This window comes from Sus scrofa, chromosome 5 (assembly GCF_000003025.6).
Source record: "Sus scrofa isolate TJ Tabasco breed Duroc chromosome 5, Sscrofa11.1, whole genome shotgun sequence".
NCBI classification, from domain to species: Eukaryota; Metazoa; Chordata; class Mammalia; order Artiodactyla; family Suidae; genus Sus; species Sus scrofa.
The window spans coordinates 66,732,457-66,755,299 of NC_010447.5; the positions used below are offsets into that span (position 1 = coordinate 66,732,457).

Below are 22,843 nucleotides of genomic sequence, written 5' to 3' on the forward strand. Positions count from 1 at the left end.
GGGAGAACAGTTTACCGGGTATAGACTTTCCAATTTGCCAGACGGAGTTCTGGAAACGGAAGAGTAGTGATGGTTGCACACCAATATAAATATACTTAATACCACTGAGCTGCATGCTTAAAAATGGTTAGGATAAGTAAGTTTTATGAATATTTGACCACAATCAAGGAAAGCTCGAGGGGGAAAAAGTGGCTAGAACTGCAAGGAGAAATAGACGGATTTCTATTAATCCAAACAGGGATTTGTTTGGTGGTTTGAAAACCACTAAAAGAAGCAGTCCTTGGACTTGAAGCCTCTGAACTCCGGATGCAGCATTTCCTATTCTGTCTCTACCATCCCTTTCAAAATTCCTGAATCAAAGGCTTAGTGGGGAGGGCGGTAAGAACAACACGTGGGACGTTTACTTGTCAAATTAAAGCCTTAGCGTGAAGTCACTAACCAGGTGCCTTCACTCCCCAGCGAAGGAAGAGAATCTGTTTCAATAGTGACCAGAGAGAGGACAAAGATAAGTCAAGAGGCCATTTTCCCAGGGAATGGCTGTGGGGTCCGGGCCTGGGGAAGGTCTTACCTGGCAGAGGGGAGGCCGCATGCTAAAGAGAGGGAAGCCAGGGTCCAGCTGCCACCCACTCCGAGTTCTGGGGTGCTAAACTTTTATCTCCGAACCCCTGCATCCTCTCCACACCGACAAGGCACTGCAGCCTCCCTGGTCTCTGTCAGCCCAGCCTTCATTCCACTCCTTGGACGCCCCCAAACTCGTTCCTGCCCAAGGACTTCGCACCAGCTGTTGCCCCTATATTGGAGGGGTCACTCTTGCACCTCGTTCAGGTCTGTTCACGGGTCACCTTTGCAGAGTGGCCTCCCCAACCACCCTGTCTGCCAACAGCTCCACCTCTGTCATTTCCCATTCCCTGACCTGCTCTATTTTTCTTCAGAACTCTTTTTTCTTTTTCTTTTTTTGTCTTTTTAGGGTGGCTCCTGTGGTATATGGAGGTTCCCAGGCTAGGGGTCCAATCGGAGCTGTAGCCACCAGCCTATGCCAGAGCCACAGCAACGCAGGATCTGAGCCGTGTCTGTGACCCACACCACAGCTCACAGCAATGCCGGATCCTTTCACCCACTAAGCAAGGCCAAGGATTGAACCTGTGTCGTCATGGATACTAGTCAGATTCGTTTCCACTGGGCCACAATGGGAACTCCCAGAACTCTTGTCAGTACTTGACACAAGCCCACATACTTGTTTAGGTCTGTCTGCCTTCTAAAATGAAAGCTCCATGCAGGCAGGCAGCACCAGGCTCTAAACCACGCCTGACACTGAGTGGGTGTTCAAGAAACCTTTGTTGCAGGTGTGAATGAATGCACAAATGAAGGAAGGAAGGAATGATTCCCTTAACAAGGGGCCTGGGGGACCCAGGCCAAGGAAAGTGCTGGAAAGCCCAGTGAGAGTGCATCTGGGTGACAGTCCTGGAAGCGTGCCCTCATCCTGCATCAGGTGGCTCCATCCCAGAGAACCCCCCAGGGCACAGGCGAAGGGGGCATCTCCCCACCTGTGCACGCTTGACATGCTGTCTCTAAGATGCTCCCCACAGGAGCAGCCTGTGCTGTCCAGATTTCTCTCGAAGGAAGTTAGCACTACAGAGCCAGGAAGCAGGGTGCTTTGTCCATGAGGCCAAAGTGTCAACCAAAGCTCCCAGGGTCCTTACAAAGTCCATTAGCATTAGCGGGCTTACCATCCTCCATTCCCCACAGTGATCCGAGCCCTGCCTCTCCCAGAGTCCCCCCTCAGATGCTGCTCCTGTCCCACTGCCCCCTCTCTGTGTCCCTCTAATGCACTGTGCCTACTCCCTTGGCTCCTGCTATCCCTCTCTGCCTAGAATCACCAGCCCTTCCCTCTCTGCTGCCAGGTCCTCACCCACAGCCACACTTGAGCTCTCCAGCGAGTCTCCGAGGAGGCTCAGACTCAGTTCCCTACAGCAAGTCCACTTGCCTCCCCTTCTCCGCCAAGTCAAAGGTCTTCCTGAAAGAATCGGGCAATCTGCCCCTTAAAAGTACATCTCAAAGGAATGTCAGCCCCTCGGCACTCTGCCAGGCTCCTTCCTATGGATGGCCTGTGAGCTAATCAGAGGGTCCCTAGATCTCTTAGTAGTTGTCAAAGGACTTCCCTTCCTGCCCAAGGGTCCTGGAATTCTGGCTCCTATGCAACCACGAGGACCATGAAAAAGGAAACCTGTGGTTCTGATGCACAAAGAAAGGCTAAGAAATGAAGGGACTGGAGCACGTGGCTTTCGGGGGTCACTCCTTTGCCTCTCTTCTTCCTGCGTTGAAGTTTTAGTAAATGATGGGGTCTCATTTTCAAGTGCAAGTCTTGTCCTTTGCCCCAACAGCTCCCTGGCCTCCCTACCCCACTGTCTTTATGATACAGGACTGAGGCTAGATCCTGTCCAAGCTCCACCACCACCACCACCACCACCACCAGAGCATAAGCCCCTCAAAGCCAAGGCTGTTTCTTGCTCTCATTTGCATCCCCAGGGCGCATAGAATGCACAGCCAGGGGCTGCCATATCCTGCGTCCTCAGGAAATGCTTGAAGGAACAACCGACCGAATGCATGGATGGATGGAAAAACCGCCCTACAGAGGAGACTGAGGTTTAAGGGGTCCAAGGGGCTTCCCCCAGGTCCTCAACATCACAGCTCAGGGCCTCCACGCCCAGCCCCAGCATCTTCCCAGGTGACTGGAGCACACACATCGTCTCAGCTCCCGGTGGACCTAACCTCAGCAATTGGGTAAGGTCTGCTTTTCTGGACTCTTCCAGAGCAGGTCGGCCTCCTACTCTTCCGGGCAGTGCCCACCACCGCAACCAAACAGGAGCCGCCATCTGGCCCCATGCCAAGTGCATCTTGACTCATCGAACCTTCTCCCCAATCTCTCAAAGAAAGACTAGATGATCCTCTCTCCACAGATAAGGAAAGTGAGGCTGGGAGAGAGTAAGCCACTGGTTCAAGGTCATGGAGTTAGAAATTGGAAGAATGGCAGTCAGACTCGTGAGGGGCGGTGCTGCTCCCAGGCCGAGACCCTGAGGGACAGGAGGCGGGTCCTGACAGCCCCATCCCAGACAAAGTCAAAGGCACCCCTTTCACGCCCCACAGGGTAGCTTCTGGACTCCCCTAAGCACCCAGTCATTTTCCCCCACGGGTCACAAACATCTGTCCCTTTCATGAATCAGCCCACCCTGGACCCCATCTCTGACAAGCTGACAAAAATGAGTCCTTCACGCAGGTCTGGAAAAAGATCTTGAAGAGGAAAGTTTCTAACTGGGCAGCTGGCGAAGGTTCAGGGGTGTGCGGTGACCATCAGGCCAGAGCCAGGACCACGCAACGGGAGGGGGCCCATAGCAGGACAGTGGCTGAGCTTTTTTCAGCTCCATCTTTGCCATCGACCCGCTGTGCATCCTTGATCAACCTGTTCCCTCTCTAGCCTTGGATCCCATCCACAGAAAGAGGATTCGAGACTATGGGTCAAACAGGCACGGGCGCAGAGACCAGGCAGGTGGCGTGCCCCTGCAGAGCGACTGGAGGTGTTGACATCCCAGCAGGTGAGCAGGGACCACGAGGCCAGAGGAAACAGCTCCATGGGGAGGTCTGGCCCATGTCTGCCTGCCACTTGTCAGCACTGTGTTCACAACTGGGGAGCGGAGACCCAGAAAAAAGGAGAAGATCCGTGAAAGACAAGCCTGGAAAAGTAGATACGGAGCCCTGTGAAGCCAGCCCTGAGGAGATCCCAGGCTTCTGGCTGGTCACTGTCACCAAACACAGAAAATAGAAAGAGGCAAGGGCACTGCCAGATGCTGAAGGCAGCCTGTTTCCCAGAGCAGGCAGAGGAGGGAGCCAGCCTCACCAGGCCAGCCACGCCATGCTCAAGGCTACTGAGAGAGCTTCAATGGAGGAGAGTGATGGGGGCTGAGGTACCCAGGGCATGGGTGAGGGTCAGTGCAGAGCAGTGGTTCTGAAACATGAGTGGTCATCCCACTCCTGGAGAGGGCGCTGCAGGCCCCACATCCTGAGCCTCTGACTCAGTAGGTCTGCAAATTCCCAGATGATGCAGATATGGCTGGTCCAGGGATCGCCTTGGTAACCCGTAGGAGCTTGGGCTCTAGGAGAGGACTGCTCTTTTTCAGAACCAGCATCTGCCACCTCCCAGCTCCGTGACCCTGGGAAATTCCCTGAACATTTCTGAGTCTCGGTTCCCTCATGTGTAGACTCAATAGTGTCTACTCACAGGACTATTCAGAATTAGAAGAGATTATCCACTGAAAGCGCTTTGGAGGATGCTCGGGGCATAGGGAGTGCTGGGTCAACGCCGTCAGGTATTTCTGTTTGTAAGAGCAGCTTAGTGGAAGTCCCAGTGGCAGAGCCCAGGGACTGGTTAGAGGACTCCACAGCGGTCTCTGGGTGTCAGGGCACAAGAGGAGAGAAGTCACGGGAGCCCACGGGTGGTGAGAGCCATGTGCAAGGTCATGTGACAGCTTCAGTTCGGGGGAGGGTGGGTGGGGGAGTGGACAGTGACCCTGCAGGGAAGGAGTTGGAGGGATAACTGCTCTGACATCACTCCCCACTCGGGATTGGCTGGTGCTCCTATAGGTGCCGCCACCCGTGGACCTCAGCCAGGCAGCAGCCTGAAGGATCTGGGGAAGGGAGCTCAGGTCAATGCAGTTCAACTTCTGGGGCAGAGCACAGGGTGGAGATGGATGGAAAGCAAATTGGAGGGACAGATGTGAGATTCCAGCTCACTTAGCCATCATTTCATGTGCACCCCCTCCCCCCGGGCAGGAGTACCCCTTTATCCAGCTCGGCTGGCCATCTCCAGTGAAAGAGCTGGGCACTTGGAAAGGCTCTAGGGCCCTGCATGAGCAGCTCCACATCCTGCACCAGACATGCCAGCTGCACCCCAACACCGATCTGCTCCCTGGCATTCCTGGCAAGGGGAGTTGGAGGGTCCCCATTCCAGACCAGCCAGGGCTCTGGCACTGAGCCCACCAGGCATGAACCTCGGAGGAAACTGAGTTCTTTGGCTTTCTGTGGGGGGGAACAAGAGACCACCTTGCAGGAAGCAGAAAAGACAGGATGGGTTGAGCAGAGACTGGGAAATAAACACAGCAACCTGACATATGGGACAGTCAGGGCTGGGAGGCCAGCTTTGGCCCTGAAGCCAGCTCCTTAACCTTGACAGTGTACCTCCCTCAGAGCTTCCTTCTCCAAAGGGCAGCTATTATCACTCCTTCCCCTTCCTCTGCCTGGCTTCTCCTTATCCTTAAGGATTGGGGGCCCAGGAATGGATTCCAAGATGCACTAAGTCACCCCAGGCTCCTTGGAGGAAATCACTGAAGCCATACCTGATATGACAATGATTATTCATTACCTAAAATTGCACTGAATGAAGTATTGCAAAATAATACACTATAGGGAAAGGTTCTCTTGGGGCAATGCACTGGATTAAAACAGCCGCTATTAAACATTGTTTCCCCCCCCCCCCAGTGACTTTTATTTATTTAATTTTTTTAGGGCTGCACCTGTGGCATGTGGAAGTTCCCAGGATAGGGGTCAAATTGGAGCTATTCTTGCCAGTCTATGCCACAGCTACAGCAACACGGGACCCCAGCCACGTCTGCCACCTACACCACAACTCATGGCAATGTTGGATCCTTAACCCACTGAGCGAGGCCAGGGATGGAACCCACATCCTCATGGATACTAGTTACTGAAGAGCCATAACAGGAATTCCTCCCCCCAGGGACTTGTGATGTTCACTTTAGTCACATGCTGGCTGCCATGCAGGTCCCTGTCACTGATGGGGAAAGTGACATGCAAGAGGCAAGTGGCTGGCTTTCTAAAAAGATCCAGGCATGGTGAGGTGTAGATGCTGTGGCCAGGAGTTTGCCATGGAAAGAGAACATGGTATAGACAGCAACCCAGGGACAATTCGTTCACCAAAATCTGCACCAGGAAGTTCAGGGAGAGCGCTGGAAAGCTGAAGGTCACCTCAGTTTTTCACCAGCATTGTCCCCTGCTTCAGGTAAGGTGTGATCAAGCAGCCTCAAGGGTCCAAAGGACTCACCAGACGTCACCCAACCAACCCCTCTACAAGAGTACAAAATCCCCACTCAAACCAACACACAAGGAAACTTGAATAGGAGTTACCTGTTCAACAGGCACCTAATCTATTTCGGTTAGAAACCATAGCTCTGCAGAGAGGCTTGTGGATCCCCAGAGACCAAGTCCATTAGGTCACGAGGGAAGAGAGAGGAAGAGGAGATCCCTGTGGTCTAGTGAGTTAAGAATCCAGTGTTGTCAGTGCTGTGGCAAGGGTTTGATCCCTGACCTGGGAACTTCTGCATGCCACAAGTGTGGCCAAAAAAAAAAAAAAAAAAAAAAAAAGAAAGAAAAAAACAAAAAAAAAACAAAAACAGAGGAAGAAAGAGGACAATGAAAGCCCACGTTAGCAGTTTCTGGGAGGGTTGGGTCATGCTGGGCTGAGTGAACAATGTTCATGTTGGAACCACCAGGGCACCTCTCTATGGATCTGGCCACCTCTCCAGATTCGCTCTATGTCAGAATCTTTGTCCTTCCTCCCAAAGGATAAGGCCTCTTTGTAAACACAAAACAACAGAGAATCTCAGGCTCCCTGATTCTGGCTTTGCAGTGCTCTCAGGGTCAAAGGCACCTCAGAAAAGACCTTCCCATAGTAAGCAAGCTGCAGAGTCTGGACTATACCCCAAGTCTCCTGAATGCCATGAGCTTCCACCTAAACTCCTTTAAGAACTGAGCATCTCCAAGGCCAGCTGAGATGGAGAAGGGACAGCCCTGATGTCAACTCACAAGGCCCGCCAGCTGCAGAACGAGCACCTGCCTTGCTCCTTTGAGCAAGCATCTCTACCTGTAACTCATGCATTCGTTCAATCTGCATGTAGCAAAGCCCTCTGGGGTGCAGGAAGCTGGCAGCAGTGTAGACCACGGGCTGGCAGAGGCAGCCAGCGGCAGTGGTCCAGACAAGAGATCATGAGGGTCTGATCTGAAGTAGTGGCAGAAGGTGCTGGAAGAGCACAGTGTGAAGAAGGTAAGTCTGGCAGGACCCTTATAAATGATCAGGGATCGGGGTCGGGGAGGCAAGGGTAAGGGAGGCCCCTAGTGCGACTCCTGACTTCTGGTCTGAGTGAAGGAGAGAAGGGCAGCACCCCTTATGGAGAGAGGCATGCAGGCGGGCACAGAGGAGCAAGCTGGAGGAAAGGGACGGAGAGAGCTCAGTTTGGATCATGTTGGATTTGAAGTGCCTGCCGAACACCGAGGAAGGGAAACCAGCCAGAAGTGCAGGTCTGGACGTCACAAGATGTGGAAGAGGATGAGGTCATCCAGGGACAGGAAGCCAGGACAGCCTCACTAACAGGTGGAAGGAGAAGGATCCACGGGAGCTCTGCAGGGCAAACAGTCAGAGGTGTGGGAGAGGCGGGAGGGAGGAGGATGCAGGAGCCCCAAGAGGAGAGGGCGCCAGGGAAAACCAGGCACCAACCACGTCCAAGGTCATCAACGGAGGGGGTGAGGTTAGAGACCCCTGCAGTGGGTGAAAAGGGGGCCTCCAAGGCTGATGGCAAGAAGATGTTTGAGGCGGGTGATTGATGGCTGGAGCATCACCCGTGCCCCAGGTCCCCAGTGTGGCACTCGGCTGCTGGCACCAGCCATGGTACAAGGAAGACAACATCCTGGCCCAGCCTGGATCCTGGGAGATAAGCCAGGTCCCCCACTTTAGAAATAATGGTCCAGCAGCGTGCACACTGCACACTGGGGAAGACAGAGAAGAACGGCTCTAACAGATTTGAAACTCAAACCTTCTTTTCTTTTCTTTTTTTTTTTTTTTTTAGGGCCCCAGGCTAGGGGTCTAATAGGAGCTGTAGCCGCCAGCCTATGCCACAGCCACAGCAACGTGGGATCCGAGCCACGTCTGGGATCTTCACCACAGCTCACAGCAACGCCGGATCCTTAACCCACTGAGCGAGGCCAGGGATAAAACCCACATCCTCATGGATGCTAGTCGGGTACGTTAACTGCTGAGCCACGACAGGAACTCCCAAACTTGCATTTCTTTTCTGCTACCCCGTATTTGTTGGGAACAGGCTAGACCTGTGACTCTGAGTCAGGCTATGCATCAAGTGCCTGGTCAGGCTGGGGTTAAAGGAGCAGCTGCTGGAGACTGGATTCTCTCCAAGATCCAGGCGTGCACAGCCTGGAGCCAAGAAGTTGGGGCCACCTCCCCGCCCACACCTGAAATGTGGGCCCTTCGCGTCTCTCCTGCCTGAGGAAGAAAGAGCCATTGCTCTCAATGGCTCAGAAGCCCAGACCTGGAGACCAGAGGAGACTGAGCCAGCAGGTGGAGGGCAGAAGCTGAGGCAGAAGTTTCCAGAGGAAGGTTCATTCTCCCCAGTAAACGCCTGCCTGCCAGCTGCCTCCTCTTCCGTCCTTTGTTCAGATCAGGACCCTAGAAGAGGTCAGCTCCCCACCGAGCCCTGCTGAGGGCACCTTTTTGCTTTTCCCCAAACCTCCACTTTCTGTGCCATTTGCCACCTAGAGGGGACAGCATCTCGCCTGTTCAGTAGCACGAATTTAGCACACGTGGGCATGTCTGGAAAGGGGAGCCAAGTGGAGGATGGCGATGAGCTGTCTCCATCCCCACTGACAACTCAGTCAGGGCAACAGGCAGAAGGCTGCTCAGAGAGGCACCTGAGACAGCAGGGGAATCAGGGCAAGGCTTGAGGCTTGCTCAGAACCTCCCCCTTCCCAAGGGTCCTCACGCACCTGGTCTCCATCGAGTTGAGGTGGGATGGATAAGGACCAACTCAGGCATTTTTCACATGGGTGACTGAGAGTCAGAGGGCAGATGGCAACAGAGTCAGGGCCCCGGATTCGGCCCTGTGGTTCTCCACTCTCCCTATGCTACCTGGTATCTGCGGAGGCCCGAGGAACCAGAGCAAGTAATCTGAGAGGTGGAGGCAGAGCCCCCTTCATGCTCAGGATGGAGCCCAGCAGAGCTGGAAAAAGAAAGGGAGGTGGGCACAGGCGTGGCCGAGCTCCAGGGACGCCTCCAAGAAAAGCCACCAGAGCTGGCCCTGTGGACGGAGTCCCAGGGCCCTGATGTACTGGCAACTCAAGCCGCTGGTTTGGTTTTCTTTACCTCCTGGAATATGGAATATTTTTACTTTATAAATAGAAGCGTGAATGACAGTCCCAGACGGGACCAGGCATTGCATCCCCCTGCAGAGTGCCTGACCTAAGGAGGAGCCTAGGGGCCCTCAAGCCTGTAGCTGGGAGCCAGTGCCTCAGGACATCATCCCCCACCCCCAGGGTCTCCTGCTCCCATCAGCCGATGCTGAAGCATCAGGCCAAGTGGGAAAAAAATATATTGCTGATGCAAAGCCCCCGATTTCCCCGCCTTGAATGAGATTTTTCAGGGGAGCCTCCACAGACACTCTGCATCCTCTGCCTACTGCAGAAGTGCAGGGCTTCCCCACGGCCCAGGCAGAGCCCTGACCACCCCACCCCTGGCTCCCTGCTCTTGCTGAGACTTAAAGTCTTGCCTGTTCAGAAGGGTATTAAACTTATCCCCCTGTTTATCTGAAAATCTCCTCTTACCCCATTTACACTGGCTCTGAACCTTCTCTCTGCCTTTGTCCCTCGGCGGTCAACATCTATCTGGGGCAGCTGACCTCAGCCTTGCTCTGGGTTGGGGGATGATGGCTAGGACCTCAGAGGTTTCCTCTTGCAGCAGGACCCATGTGGCTGATAGTCTCAAGAGTTCGAAGTAAGGGAGCAATAGGTAGTGATTTAAACGCTAGCATCCACACACCACTTTCCGTGCAGGAAAGGGACATGTCACAGGGATCATTCACAGAACAAAAGGTTGAAAACCTCCAAGAGGTACCAGGCACTGTGCCAGGTGCTGGGATACGACGGTGAGCGGCACAGGTGGAGTTTGGGGGGACTTATCGATGATGAGGACATCAGCTAATAAGTACAGAGTGATGGGGCCGTGACAGAGGATACACGGGCACTATAGGATCACGTGGCAGGGAGGGCTAAGCCTGACTTAGATGAGGGGGTGGAGTCAGGGAAGGCTTCCTGGAAGAGGCAACACCTAAGCCAAGACCTGAAGGAAGAGGAGGAGGTGATGGAGGGTGGGGAGCAGGTGAGTGCAGCTGGAACAGAGGGGAAGGATTTCACCCTCAGGGGCTGACCGAGCAGAACAGCCTAAGCCATGGCGAGGAGGTGGGTTCTTCTCGGATGATAATGGAAAGGCCACTGAAGGCATCTAGAGAGGCAAGAAGAGCAGATGACTACTTCAGAAGGTGCGTTCATGCTGCCATGAGGACAGACCAAAGCCGGTGGGGCTGTGAGGGGGATGCAGAGATCCAGGCAAGTGACAGGGGCCAAAAGTGGCCCCCCAAATGAAAAGACGAATTCAGGGCAAAGGGTAAACCCATGAGACGCAGGATCACCAGAATTGACGTGGAGCCAGGAAAGAGGAGTCGGGGCTTGTGCCTTTAGTGACTTCACACTTGGCGAGATGGGGACCAGCAGGAGGGGGGCAGCAGGTGGGAAGGGGGTTATCCCAGAGGGCCCTGATGAGTCTGAGGTCCCTCTGAGGCACCTGAGAGGAGGTGTCTTGTGGGCAGCAGGACAGAGGGTCCAAGATCAGGGGCCAGGTCTGGGAGTCCTCAGCACACTCGCTGGTAACAAAGTGGAAAGAGGAAGTGAGATGGGCTGGGGAGGAAGGCCACCCAGCACCCAGCCTGAGGACAACCGCAGCCGCATTCTGCAACCAAGGATGCACACCAGCTGCCGAGCCAGGGCAGCTAACCTCCCTGACCCTGACACTCAGACCCATCTCTAGAAGATTCCCCACGTACAACACACACTCCACCCACTGAGATGTCTGACCCCAGAGCTCCAGGCTGGCAGCTAAAGTGTAAAGTGTGCCTCACTGTGTTACCTGTTATGAACTGCCAACCAGGTGTGACAAGTATATAAGTGCATGAGCAGACGCTTCTGCATGACAGACCCACATCCACACACACAATCACACTTGCCACCCTGCAGCCTGGACAAGGTCCTTCATACCTTCGGCGCAGACATCAGAACAGACTCTTCCCACTTCCAACTGTAAATTTTCCCCTAAATACAAAAGCAAAGCCGGGCTAATAAATGCGCCCATTGCAACAGGAGGAGAAGAGGAGAAGCATTTGTCAAGCTTTCTCTTTTCTGTCTTATCCTGTGATCGCATTTAATCCTCGTGGATTGTAAAAATGGGTTTGGATCCCACTGGAGGAAGATGAGACTCAAACTCAGCTCTGACTCCAAAGGCCTCCCCTACTGCACCCCTGGGGCCGCAGCTTGCATTCCGGAGAGAGTCGAGAGGCTTTCTGACAAATGCAGCTGGTGTGGCGTGCGTGCGCATGCACATTTATTCCCTTTATTCATTCAATAAATATTCATCAGTGCCCCGCCAGGTACCTGAAGGCAAAAGTTGAACGAATGCACGTTCCTTAATTAGGGCCTTCTCTCCACTGGGGATGGGCTGCGGTCACTTGCGCGGGATTCTCTGCTTGTGCCTTCTTAGGAAAGCTGTCACAGCTGCCCGTCAGGGAGAGAAGCAGCCGTGGATTTAAGGCATCTGTGGGAGTTGCAGCCTTTCACTGAGGCAGCCCCAGCCTTGAAAGGCCACCACGTTCCTTCTCTTCAGCTCATTAGAGATGATCCTTCACAACAGAGCTGCAGAGGGGGGCCCTGGTTGAGGAGTTTGCTAACAGCTGTTCCCTTTATCTCCTGGTTTGGTCTTAGCTGCACCCCCGCAGGCCAGGTCTCACCTGCAGTGCATATGCTTTACTGGATTCTTTGCCAAGAGGACAGGGTGTTTAACGTGGTGACCAAACACCCACTGGGCAGCAGGAGCCTGGGCCAGGTCTCTGGCCTCCCACCCCTTCCGCCAGGCCCTGCTTCCCTCAGTGGGAACTGGAGGGCATCGATCCAGTCATTGACCCGTAAGAGGGGCTCTTGTCCCAGCAACAGGGCTTGGGAGGGGCCCAGAGAAGGCCTGCCGTGGGGCCCTCCTGCCCTCCTCTTCTCTCCATCTGCAGGGGCTCCATGGACATGGCGAACACTGGGGCCCCAGACCCGAGCGCTGAGTGTGCCTGTGGAGTGGGGCGGGTCAGCCCTCAGGGCCTGGGGACCCTGTCTGTCTTGAGGATTGATTTAGCGATTCAGAAGATCACCACTGGAGGCCACTTATTCATCTGAGCGGCCCCCACCCCTTTGAGACACCACTGGAAAAGCCCAGGTTACAAATCACGGCTCATTCTGAGCCTGTGCCATGGGCCAAAGCAGGCTTCACATGAAGACACTTGTTGAATCTGTGTTAAATGGCTCTGTGGCAGGAAGTGCTGGCAGTATATTCCAGATGCTGAAAGGGATGCAGGTGACATGTGACCTGTGCATGCCAGGACATGGTCCAGCTGAGGTCTGCATCCAGGCAGGAGCCCCCGGGGCCTGGGCCCTGATTCTCTGCACAAAACGGCCTCAGATCCAGAACCAGTTGAGCCACGTGGCTTGTTTGGAAGAAAGTGCCAAGAAAGTGCTGACCCAGCCAGTCCTCCAGAATAGCCCTTCACAGAAGCTAGGAATGGGCTCAAAATGCTACCCCTACAATAATTTCTCTGGCAAAAGAAATCCCCTGGGAGAACGAGGGACTGAATACCAGGAGCCAGTTACAGGCTGACGGGCTCCAGCCAGCCGTCGGCCCTCTCCCACCCACACAGGTATCAGTCCCTCCCAACCTTCCGGGTGGGAGCTGGTGTGGAGCAAAAGTGAGGACCAGCTTCGTGCTGGGATATGGATCAAAGAGGGGAGAGAGGCCCCAGTCAGCAGCCCAGTGCCCCAGCTCTGGAGCACCCCAGCTCTGCTACTTACTGGCTCTAGAATCTTGGTCAAGATAACCAGTCACTGCGGGCTTCTGTTTCTTCAACTACAAAATGGGCGGGAGGTGGCGCAGCAGAAACAATCTGATTAGGAACCATGAGGTTGCGGGTTTGATCCCTGGCCTTGCTCAGTGGGTTAAGGATCCGGCATTGCCGTTAGCTGCAGTGTAGGTCACAGACATGGCTCGGATCTGGTGTTGCGGTGGCTGTGGTATAGCTAGCAGCTGCAGCTCCGATTAGACCCCTAGCCTGGGAACCTCCATATGCTGTGGGTGTGGCCCTAAAAAGACAAAAGACAAAGGAAAAAAAAACGGGCAGAAAAGGAGTTGCCTTTGCGATGTGTAAGGAAACAAGGCAATTCATACCAACGGCTTAACACTGCGCCCAACACGAAAACACGGCAGCTCTTGCCATAAGCTGGCTGCTGCAAAAGGAAAGGGGGCCTGACCAAGGTGCTGGGGAGCCAGCAGGTGAGGTGAACAGCAGGACCGAGACCACCTTTGTTGACTTTGCAACTGGTCAGAGCCCCACTTGTGGATCCACTGTCATCAGCCAGCCAGCCACTCTCTGCTCGGATCTGCCATGCGTGGGCGCCCTGTTAGATGATGTTATGGGTTCAATCAAGTTCCCCCCCAACCAAAGATGTCTCGAAGCCCTAATCCCTGTAACCTGTGACTACAATCTCATCTGTAGACAAGATCTTTGCGATGAAATCAAGTGAAGATGAGGCCATACTGGAGAGAGTGGGCTCTGATGCAATATGACTGGTGTCCTTGTAAGAAGCGATACAGACACACGTGCAGAGGAGGAGACCATGTGACGACGGAGGCAGAGAGGGCAGGGCTGTGTCTACAGCCAGAGCACAGCAGACACCCACCAGAAGCGAGGAAAGAGGCAGGGAACAGAGTCCTCCTAAGAATATCCAGCAGGAACCACCCCCCGCCCCCGCAATTGACCCCTGGACTTCAGATGCCTGGCCTCTAGGACAGTGAAAAAATACATTTCTGATGTTTAAGCCACCGGGTGCAACAGCCCTGGAAAACAAACAAAACTACAAGTGATGAAACTACAAAGATGAATTTAAAATTCAAAGTTGCCGTCCTGAAGTCTCTGCTCTTCATTTCATCCCAAGAAAGAAGCTGGATGAGAGTCCAGGTTTAACACGATGGCCAGAACTCTGGGCGTAGCGACATGAGGGGTGAGGACGGTTCTCATCAGGAGTCCCACCGGGTGCCTGCCACCCACCGGGCGTAGCAGCGAGGACTGCGAGTGCAGAAGAGGAAAGGCAGGGCTGGTGTCTTTTCCTCCGTTTCTTCCCAACCCACGGTCTTTGCTTCTCCATTCATTTCTCCATTCTTTCTTTGTATTTGAAGTTTCTACTCTGGTCCTTCCGCTGCCTTCACAATCCAGGCAACTGACAACTGGAGACTGAACAAAGCACAGGTCTCAGTGGCAAGACAATCAGAGCATGGGTTCAGCAGCACTTACTAGCTGCGGGATCTTGGGCCAGTCATGAACTTTCTGCGCTTTGGTTTCTTCGCCTGTACTGTGGGCATAACATGTAACTCACCACGTAATGTATGGCGGACATGATGTAACATATGTGTGGAATGCAGGTGGCACGCATTCAACAAGATGACATATGCCAAAGCAGTTTAAGTGTCTTAGGAAAAGGAGCTAGATCTTGTTCGGCACAATTCCTAGAGCTTACGTAGGGAAATGCTGGTTTTTCAGATAACATATCAGGATATACTAGAAAATGAGCATCAAGTGTAAAAACAATCAAGCAGAAGCTAAAGGAGGTAGAAATGGCATTGACCTAGGAGTAAACATAGTCTCTACACCAACCTGAAGAATTCTGATCTTGGGAAAGTTATCCCATCCCTTCATTTAAATTATTTGAGTTCTTATCTGGCTCTAAGATCCCAAACTTTATGAAATGTATACAACAAGCTGTTTGCTCTTAGAAAGTTACATTTTAAAAAGAGATCTTGGAGTTCCTATTGTGGCTCAGCAGGTTAAAAATCCGACATAGTCTCTGTGAGGATTCGAGTTTGATCCCTGACCTCGCTCAGTGGGTTAAGGATCCGGCATGGCTGCAAGCTGCAGCATAGGTCACAGATGCACCTCGGATCCAGCGTTGCCATGGCTGTAGAGGAGGCTGGCAGCTGGGCTACAATTCAACCCCTAGCCTAGGAACTTCCACATGCCACAGGCACAGCCTTAAAAAAATAAAAACAGAAGTCCTGTCGTGGCTCAGTGGTTAACGAATCCAACTAGGAACCATGAGGTTTTGGGTTCAATCCCTGGCCTTTCTCAGTGGGTTAAGGATCCGCATGCGTGAGCTGTGGTATAGGTTGCAGACCGGCTCAGATCCTGTGTTGCTGTGGCTCTGGCGTAGGCCGGTGGCTACAGCTCCGATTAGACCCTAGCCTGGGAACCTCCATATGCCGCAGGTGCAGTCCTAAAAAGGCAAAAGACAAAAAATAAAAAACAAAAAATAAATAAAAACAGATCTTTACTTATGGGTCACCCATGACAAATCTGGGGGAAGCTGTGATGCCTCAAGGAGCTCTAACAACACGTGAAGCAGAACAGCCACCAGATGCGTGCAATGTCCAGTGGGCTGGGTACCGCTGAAGGGGTGATCTTCTCAAACACGCTTCCTCCGGCAGGTCCTATGAGAAGGTTAATTCCCAGAATTGAAGGCGTTCGGGTCACTCGGAACAGACGAGTCAAGGGAGTGTGACAGCTCTCGCATAGCCCCGAACACACAGGAAATCAGAGTTTTTATCTCCTTTAGAATAACAAAAACAAAGGTGAGTCCAGTTGCAATAGAAGAGGTGGTGTTCAGGCCAGAGGAAGAACTTCCTGACTCCTGAGATGCACAAGGAGTTTGGAGAAGTTGTCTTCTCTGCAGCTTTGTAAGGAGCAAGCGATGGGCCCACTGTGGCCCAGGTGCAATAAGCGTGCTCAGGGTCAGAAGCGCAGACAGGGTGGCACTTCCCGGGGGGTGGGGGGGTGGGGGGTGGAGTGAGGGGCTTCCTCCATGTGCTGTTTCTTCCTTCCTCTGGCCAAGTCCTCACGCACAACCCTACAACAACGCCTGCTTGTCACCCAACAACACGATCTCCGCTTCCAGTTACCTTGGCAGTTCGCATAACGCCGTGCTGCCCATTTTTTCCCTGCTGGCACAGTACACTCCAAGGTGTGGGTACTGTTTTCACAGATTTCTGCATGCTCCACACTGGGATGTGATAATCACTTCACATCGCAGTTAGCACAGAGGAGGAAATGAAACCCGGTTCCGAATCAGACACGGGAGTGTTGTGTTTCACCCTCTTTGACAGCCAAAAGCCAACTGCTGAGTCTCCAAAAAGCCAAATCTCCCAGGGGAAAAATGTGGGTATTTTCTTAATCTTCCCAAGCTCTCACTTACGGACTGAACTCCGTGTTTGTTGAGGGAGGAGAAATGGACTGCAGTCCACAGTGTGGGGAGCATTGCAGCTGGAGGAGTGTGTACCTGGTTTGCAAGACTCCTAAAAGCTGGCAGGGCGACAGCCATGCAGGCTTCCGGAGCCCATGGTGCTCTAAACCCTTCACAGGAGAGGATTCATTTAACCAACACGACAGCTTTATGAGGCCCAGAAAGGTTAGGCAGCTTGTCCATCATAACAACACCTCTACTGAGTTCAGGGTAAAGCCAGGCAGTCTGGTTCCTGAGCTCCACGCCCGTCAGAAAGAGACACGATGCACACTCCAAAGAAGTGGACCCAGGTCCTGCCTCCTCTTGCCCTCTTCTCCTCAGCCCCTCACCTGTGTGTTCTAGAACCACATGCTTCAGCTCCACGTCCTGACAAGAGGGATCTATTAGCTGAAACCAGCAGCAGGCACCGCATCAGAATTCCGTAACTCACAGGCACGGCCATTGGTGGTAACCTCCTCTACGGCAGAGTTTTCCCAGCCCATAATTATTTTCTTTCCCCAGTCCAGTAAGTCCGCAGAACATTCAAAATGTGGTCTCCAAAATGACATCTTTGCTAAAAACTGTTTTCTTACCCCTGGGGGCTCTCCTTTGAGGTGCTAAAACCCCATTCAGAAGTCCACACCATAAATGATGTATAAGGCTTTCACTGGGACCCAGTCATGCAAGCAGCAGCTCCCAAGGGCCCAGTATCTCCCCAAGGTCCATAACTGGGTATTGTGATTAATCCATTTATCTGCTACTCAGATGAACACTCCATACTAAGAGTCGGTAATTACTGATCATTAAGTAGGTACACGGGTGACCAAAATGTACCCATGCTTTGAGTTTTGCAGTGCCTTAATTCCCAGAATCGCTACTCATTTTGAATTTTCAAGGTTCACACTAACCTAAGGTCGCCCAGGAGCAGGAGGCAGGAAGATCACTTTTGAGAAAGCCACGAGGGATTAACACACAGAAGGCTCACAAGTTTGTTCATGATCACATGAAGCAATGCAGCCAACATTTATTAACAGCTTTGTATTTACTCTGTGTCAGGCACAGTGTGAAGAACAAGATATAACGAAAAAGAAAAGTTCCTTCTTCAACTGGAGAAATAAGACATATAAAAAGCCAAGCATCTTGTGATAGGAAACGTGAGAGACAGGTGTTAGGGACACCGACGAAGGAGAAAAAACCCTCTCCGTGGAGGTGGAGAATAAATGGCAGATCTGGGAAGGCTGCCCAGAGAAAGTGACCTTTGTGTTGGGTCTTGCAGATTGAGGAAAATCTTTTGATTCTCCAGAGAGAAGGAGGGGAAAAGGGCAGATGGAGGAAGCAATCTCCACCAAGGCGGTGAGGTACGAAGTCAGTCTTTGCAGAGAACGGCATGGGGCAGGTATTGAAGGGCCTGGGACACCAGGCTAAGAAAGCTGGGCTGTATCCTGTGTCCTAAAGACAATGGGTCAATGTGGGAAGTTTTAAAAGCGATGTCTGAACATGAGCAGATTTATGGTTCTGAAAGCCCATCCTCAAGCAGTGATAAGGAAGCTCGATTCAAGAAGAGCACAACAGCTGAGAAAGTTGCTGCTTTAGGGGTGGCAGAGAGAGGGTGACCACCTGGGCAAGGCCAGTGGGCTGAGAAGACTCTGATGGGGCCCTCTGCAGGTTTCAGATGACAGGTGTGGGAGGCTGGCAGAAGTGGGATGGGTGGGGGATGACATTCTCAGCTGGAGAGGAGAATCATACCCATGGAAGAGAGCCAGAGAAAAGAAACTAGTTTTAGAGGTATGCCCTGCACCGGCCAGCCAGCCCTTCCCTATATCCTATACCTGCTCTAGATCAGAAGGGAATGGCTCAGTAACACAAAAGGAAATAGGTCCAAGTAGTTAAGAGAACCCTCAAGCCCACCCAGACTGTACCCTGGACGCTCCCCCACCCTTGTCCCAGCTGCAGACTCCACTTGTCAAAGGAGGTGCAGCTCACACTAAGTCACTCTCTCCTTCCCATCTAACCACTAACCATTAGAATCCCCCTCACTTCCTTTACCTTGTGAGAGATCCCCTTGTCCCACCAGCCTTGCCTGTCCCCAATATGGCATCTTTTTAGAAGTAGCAATGCAGGGCAAAGGGCAATGAGCCAGAAGTGGGGGCAGTCTGTGCTCCAAGGCTGTCCTAGCTGACCTGGTAACTTTCAGAACTTACTGGGGCTAAGAAATGCATGCTAACCTTTGCTTATTTCCCAGGATTATTGTGAGGATGAAATGAGATAAAGCACTTGCAAACCACACTGACACAAGGCAGGGAAAGGTGCTACAGAATTTTATGGGCTACCCAGCACTACTGTCCACCAGACTGTGAGTTCCTTGAGGGCAGGGGTCTGGTGGCTTCATCTTCGGATCTCAGGAAACGAATCATTCCTGCTATAGAGTCAGGGTTTGACAAAGACGTGTTGACTTAGGAACAATGAGCACTACCACCACACACATGTGCACACACACACACACACACCCCACAGAGGCATCCTTGACTCTCACCATAAATGTAGGCAAATCCACAACACCCCACTTTTGAAAGTACTGCTCTAGCCCTGGCTCATTCCAAAAAAGCCAGTTCCTGGAAGAAAACCAAGCGATTGTCACGCTGCCTGGATGCCTCCATTGGGCACGTTTGACCAAGTCTGAATTCCTCCGCTTCCCAGGGGAAGATGAAAATAACTGAACCCCAGACTCACTCCCCTCCCAGGTGCCCCAGCTGGATCTGCCCCTCCCCCTTTGTGTCAGGCGTGCGAGTGTGGTGGTTGTTTTTTTTTTTTTCTTTCAGGAGCTCAGCCGCCTCTACTGCTGTTTTCATTGATGCCTTGAGCAGAGCTGGCATGTGCAACTGCCGAGAAGGGGGAGCGTGGAGCTGCGGGGGAAGCAAGTAAAAATAGCCTGGCGCGCGTCGCTCAACCTGCTCCGGACGCCTTGAACCCTGGCAGAGGTGGGGAGCTCGCAGCCCCTGCGCACACTGCGGAACCTGGCCGGGATCTGCACCCGGATGTCGCGCACAGAAACCGGAGTGCGGAGGCTAGAGACCCGTGAAAACTTTTTTTTTTAGAAGCCGAGCGGGTGGAGGGGGCAGGGAGAAGCTGTTTCCTTGCTTCCAGCGCTCCAGCCACATGGCTGCAGGGATTGCTACGTGCCCGCTGGTCCAACGGATTAGAGAAGTGCAGACTTGACTCTGAGCTATTTTTAGAAACCCCTTCTGCTGGTGGGCGATCGGAGGGAGGAGGGCGAGGGGATCGGTAAGGCTAGCTCTCAGCTGCGAGGCTGGGTGCCTTGCACTACACATTATTCTGAATGCCTGCTCGCCTGTGGGGGTGGGGAAGAGAAAGTGGCTTGGGACCGCACGCGTGCTGGCTTTGCCCTAACTCAAGGAGACGGGCATTAGCTCCCGAACGCCCCACTGTTTCCCCCCAGAGCGTGTTTGTTTCCAAAGCGACCGTTGCCGGATGCGTGCTGCTTTTAGTTTCTCAGAGAATGGGGATTTTAAAAGCTTTGCTGTCTACGCGGTGGGGTAGGGGTTAGTTGCAGTTAAGACCCCGAAGGGAAAAGATTGGGAAGGGTCTCTGTCCCTTTTTGCATTCGGCAAGACAGAGGGACAATCCCCGCTCCACACCTCCATCGCCGCCCCACGCTGCATATGGGTAACCATATGTGAAATGTACGGCAGCCCCACCAGACACCCGGCTATTAATAGAGCCTGGAGTTTGCTCTCTGTCTTTTTCCTGCCACCGAGTAAGGGATGATCTTCACACACATGCCCCACTCCGCCCCCACCTCGGCGCACCGTTCCTCCACGAAGGTAAGGGGGCTGCCCACGCGGATCCCCTTCGTGACTACAGGTACCCAGAGCCTACGGGCTAATCCAGTTGTGAAGCCAGCAGGGTCAGAGTGAAGCCAGGAACACCAGCTTCCCTTCTTGGGACACAAACCCCAGCGGGGCTCTGGGGCTCCGAGCCAACTCGAGAGTAGAGAAAGGGCAGCTACTGGGCTGCTGGAGGCGGGCGGGAAGAGCGCAATCTGCGGAGCTAGATCTACCTCCTGGAAACTGCTGCCGGACGAGCGGCTGCAGACCCCCTTTCCCGCCGCAGCGCGCGGCGCGCCGCCTCCACCGCCCGCGCGGGCTTGGCTGCGGCAGGCGCGGGCGCTGTCCCTGGTTCTGAAGGTGGCCGCGGCCCCAGCTGCCTCCCCGGAGTAAGCGCCCCCGAGGCGGCTCGCAGACCTGGACTGCAGACCTCTCTCTAGCCCGGATCTGGGCAGAAGGGTCTGTTGGTGGTGCCCAAGTCCCACCCTCGGCCCGATCAGGCCCCCGCGAGCTCTCCACGGTGCGGCGAGGACCGAGAGCTCGGGGACTGACTCGAGCTTGAAGGGTAAAACCAGGGCAGCGGCCGGAGACGGTCAAGGCACTGCAGGGAGCAGACCTGGCCCCTGGATCACCATCCCAGCCCGGCACAAACCGGCACTCTGGAGCCCCAACAGAGCCCAGAGGAAAGGGCAGGGGAGCGCGGCTGTCCGGGGTTTGGGACTTGGGGGTGGGGGTTGGGGAGCGAGCAGCGGGCGACAGGAGAGGGAGCTGGGGTAAGAGCGACTCTTTTGCATTTTCAAGAGGGAGGGGGGCCTGAGACAGGCACCGTCTTCCCCCCACCCACCCAACACACACACACACACACACACACGCACACACGCACACGGCCGGCAGAAGCAAGCGGGATGGAGCTGGGAAAGTTTGGCACCGGGTGCCGAGCGGCGGCGGCGGCGGCGGCGCAGCGCGGGGGTCCGGCGGGCTGCGGGGTCGCGGAGCCCGGCCTCTCGCCTCCTTACCTCGGTGTTCTCGGCAGCGTTCTCCGCCATTTTCCTCCTTAGGAGCAGGCAGCGGGAGGAGTGTTTCATGCCCATAAGAGCCAGCAAGGGTTTGGTGATACAGAGATAGTAGAAAAGAGAGAGCTGGTGTAGCTTTAAAAGAGAGAAAGCGAGAACGGGAGGAAAAAAAAAAAAAAAAAGCCCAACCCAGCCCCTCTGTTGGAGCGTCAGCCGGTACCATCAACCTCGGTAGAGTCTTTCCTGCCGTCTCCACTTTGTTTTATTTTCCTCCTTTCTCATCTGCTTCGGATCCCTTCCACCAGTTTCGAGTTGCTCTCGTGCCCGCGACCCCCTCCCCGCCCCTCTCCGCCCGCGCTGCGGGCCAGGCACGAGGGAGGCAGCCCCGAAGGCTCCGCGGCGGCGGCGGCTCCTCGCCGGCTGCTCGCAAAGTCCGGCGGGCCGAGGCAGCCGGCAACTCCTCTCAACTTCTGCCGATCCGCGGGCGAAGCAACACGCTTCCTGCGCGTCCCTCCCGGGGGCTGAGCCGGTGAGTGGGGGCGGGGAGGAGGTTGGGCCGAGCGGGCGGCGGCTGGGCGCAGACCGAGGGCCCCCGCGCCCGGGCCGCCCCCTCGCCCGGGCTCGGGCGGGGCGGGGGGGGGGTCTCGGCCGCCTCCACCCCCGAGCGCCCTAGACAACTTGCCGGGGGCGACGGCTGCGCGGACGCGGCCGGGCCACGCGGGAGGCTCGGAGATGGCAGGCACCGGAGCTCTAGAAGGTCCTCAGACCCAGTGTGCGTCCTCCCACGAGGACAGGCTCTGGGCCAGGCTGGGCCACAGTTACCTCGCCCCCACCCCGCCCCGCCCCCACCTCTCCGGCCCAGCTGCCAATTCCTGGATCCTTCCTCGGCGGCGGCGTTTGGGGTTTGGAAAGCCAAGGGGTGGATGTCTGGATGAGGGAGGGTCCTTAACTCCTTCAACTCTAGGGCTAAGTGTGGCATCATTATCTCTCCTCTCTCCCACTCTCCCGATCAAGGGCTTGGAGCGCCAAGCCCATCCCAGGCTGAGAGGGTGGGGCGAAGGTTCAGCCAGAGGTGACTTGGGAAAGGGGAGGGGGGGAGAAAGTCAGAGGGTGAGCCTGCGCCGGGCTCCCCCTGACCATGTCTTCCCTGGCAGCCCCCTGCCCACACATCTCTCTTATTCCCTCCTCACCCCTCCCCCAGCATCACCAGATTTTGAAGTCCCTTTTATGGGAGAGAAGGAGGATGTCACGTACCCATTAGGATTCTCTTGATCCTTTTTTAAGGGAGTTTGGGCGGCAGCAGGGGGTGTGAATTTTTATACAATGCATTCCTATCTTCACTTTGAGAGCTTCTCTTTCTGTCTTACTGGCCATCTGTCAGGCGAGTGGGAAATAAAACAGGGTTGTGGGGGGAGCCCGCTGTGTCTCCCATTACAATAGGCCGCTCAGGCCAACTCCTTCAAAGACAGCTGCACTAGCAAGCTTTCAGTTCACAGGCAAGGGCAGAGA

The 22,843-nt window shown here is 54.3% G+C and overlaps 1 protein-coding gene across 1 annotated transcript in view; it reads right to left on the reverse strand.

Annotated features, from left to right (window-relative positions):
• PRMT8 (protein arginine methyltransferase 8) overlaps positions 1-21,825 on the reverse strand; it is an 86,587-nt gene extending 64,762 nt beyond the window's left edge. Inside the window, exon 1 of the mRNA XM_003481700.4 lies at positions 21,338-21,825. Coding sequence (XP_003481748.2) covers positions 21,338-21,412 — 75 coding nt within the window. The 5' untranslated portion in view covers positions 21,413-21,825. The remainder of the gene's footprint in view (positions 1-21,337) is intronic.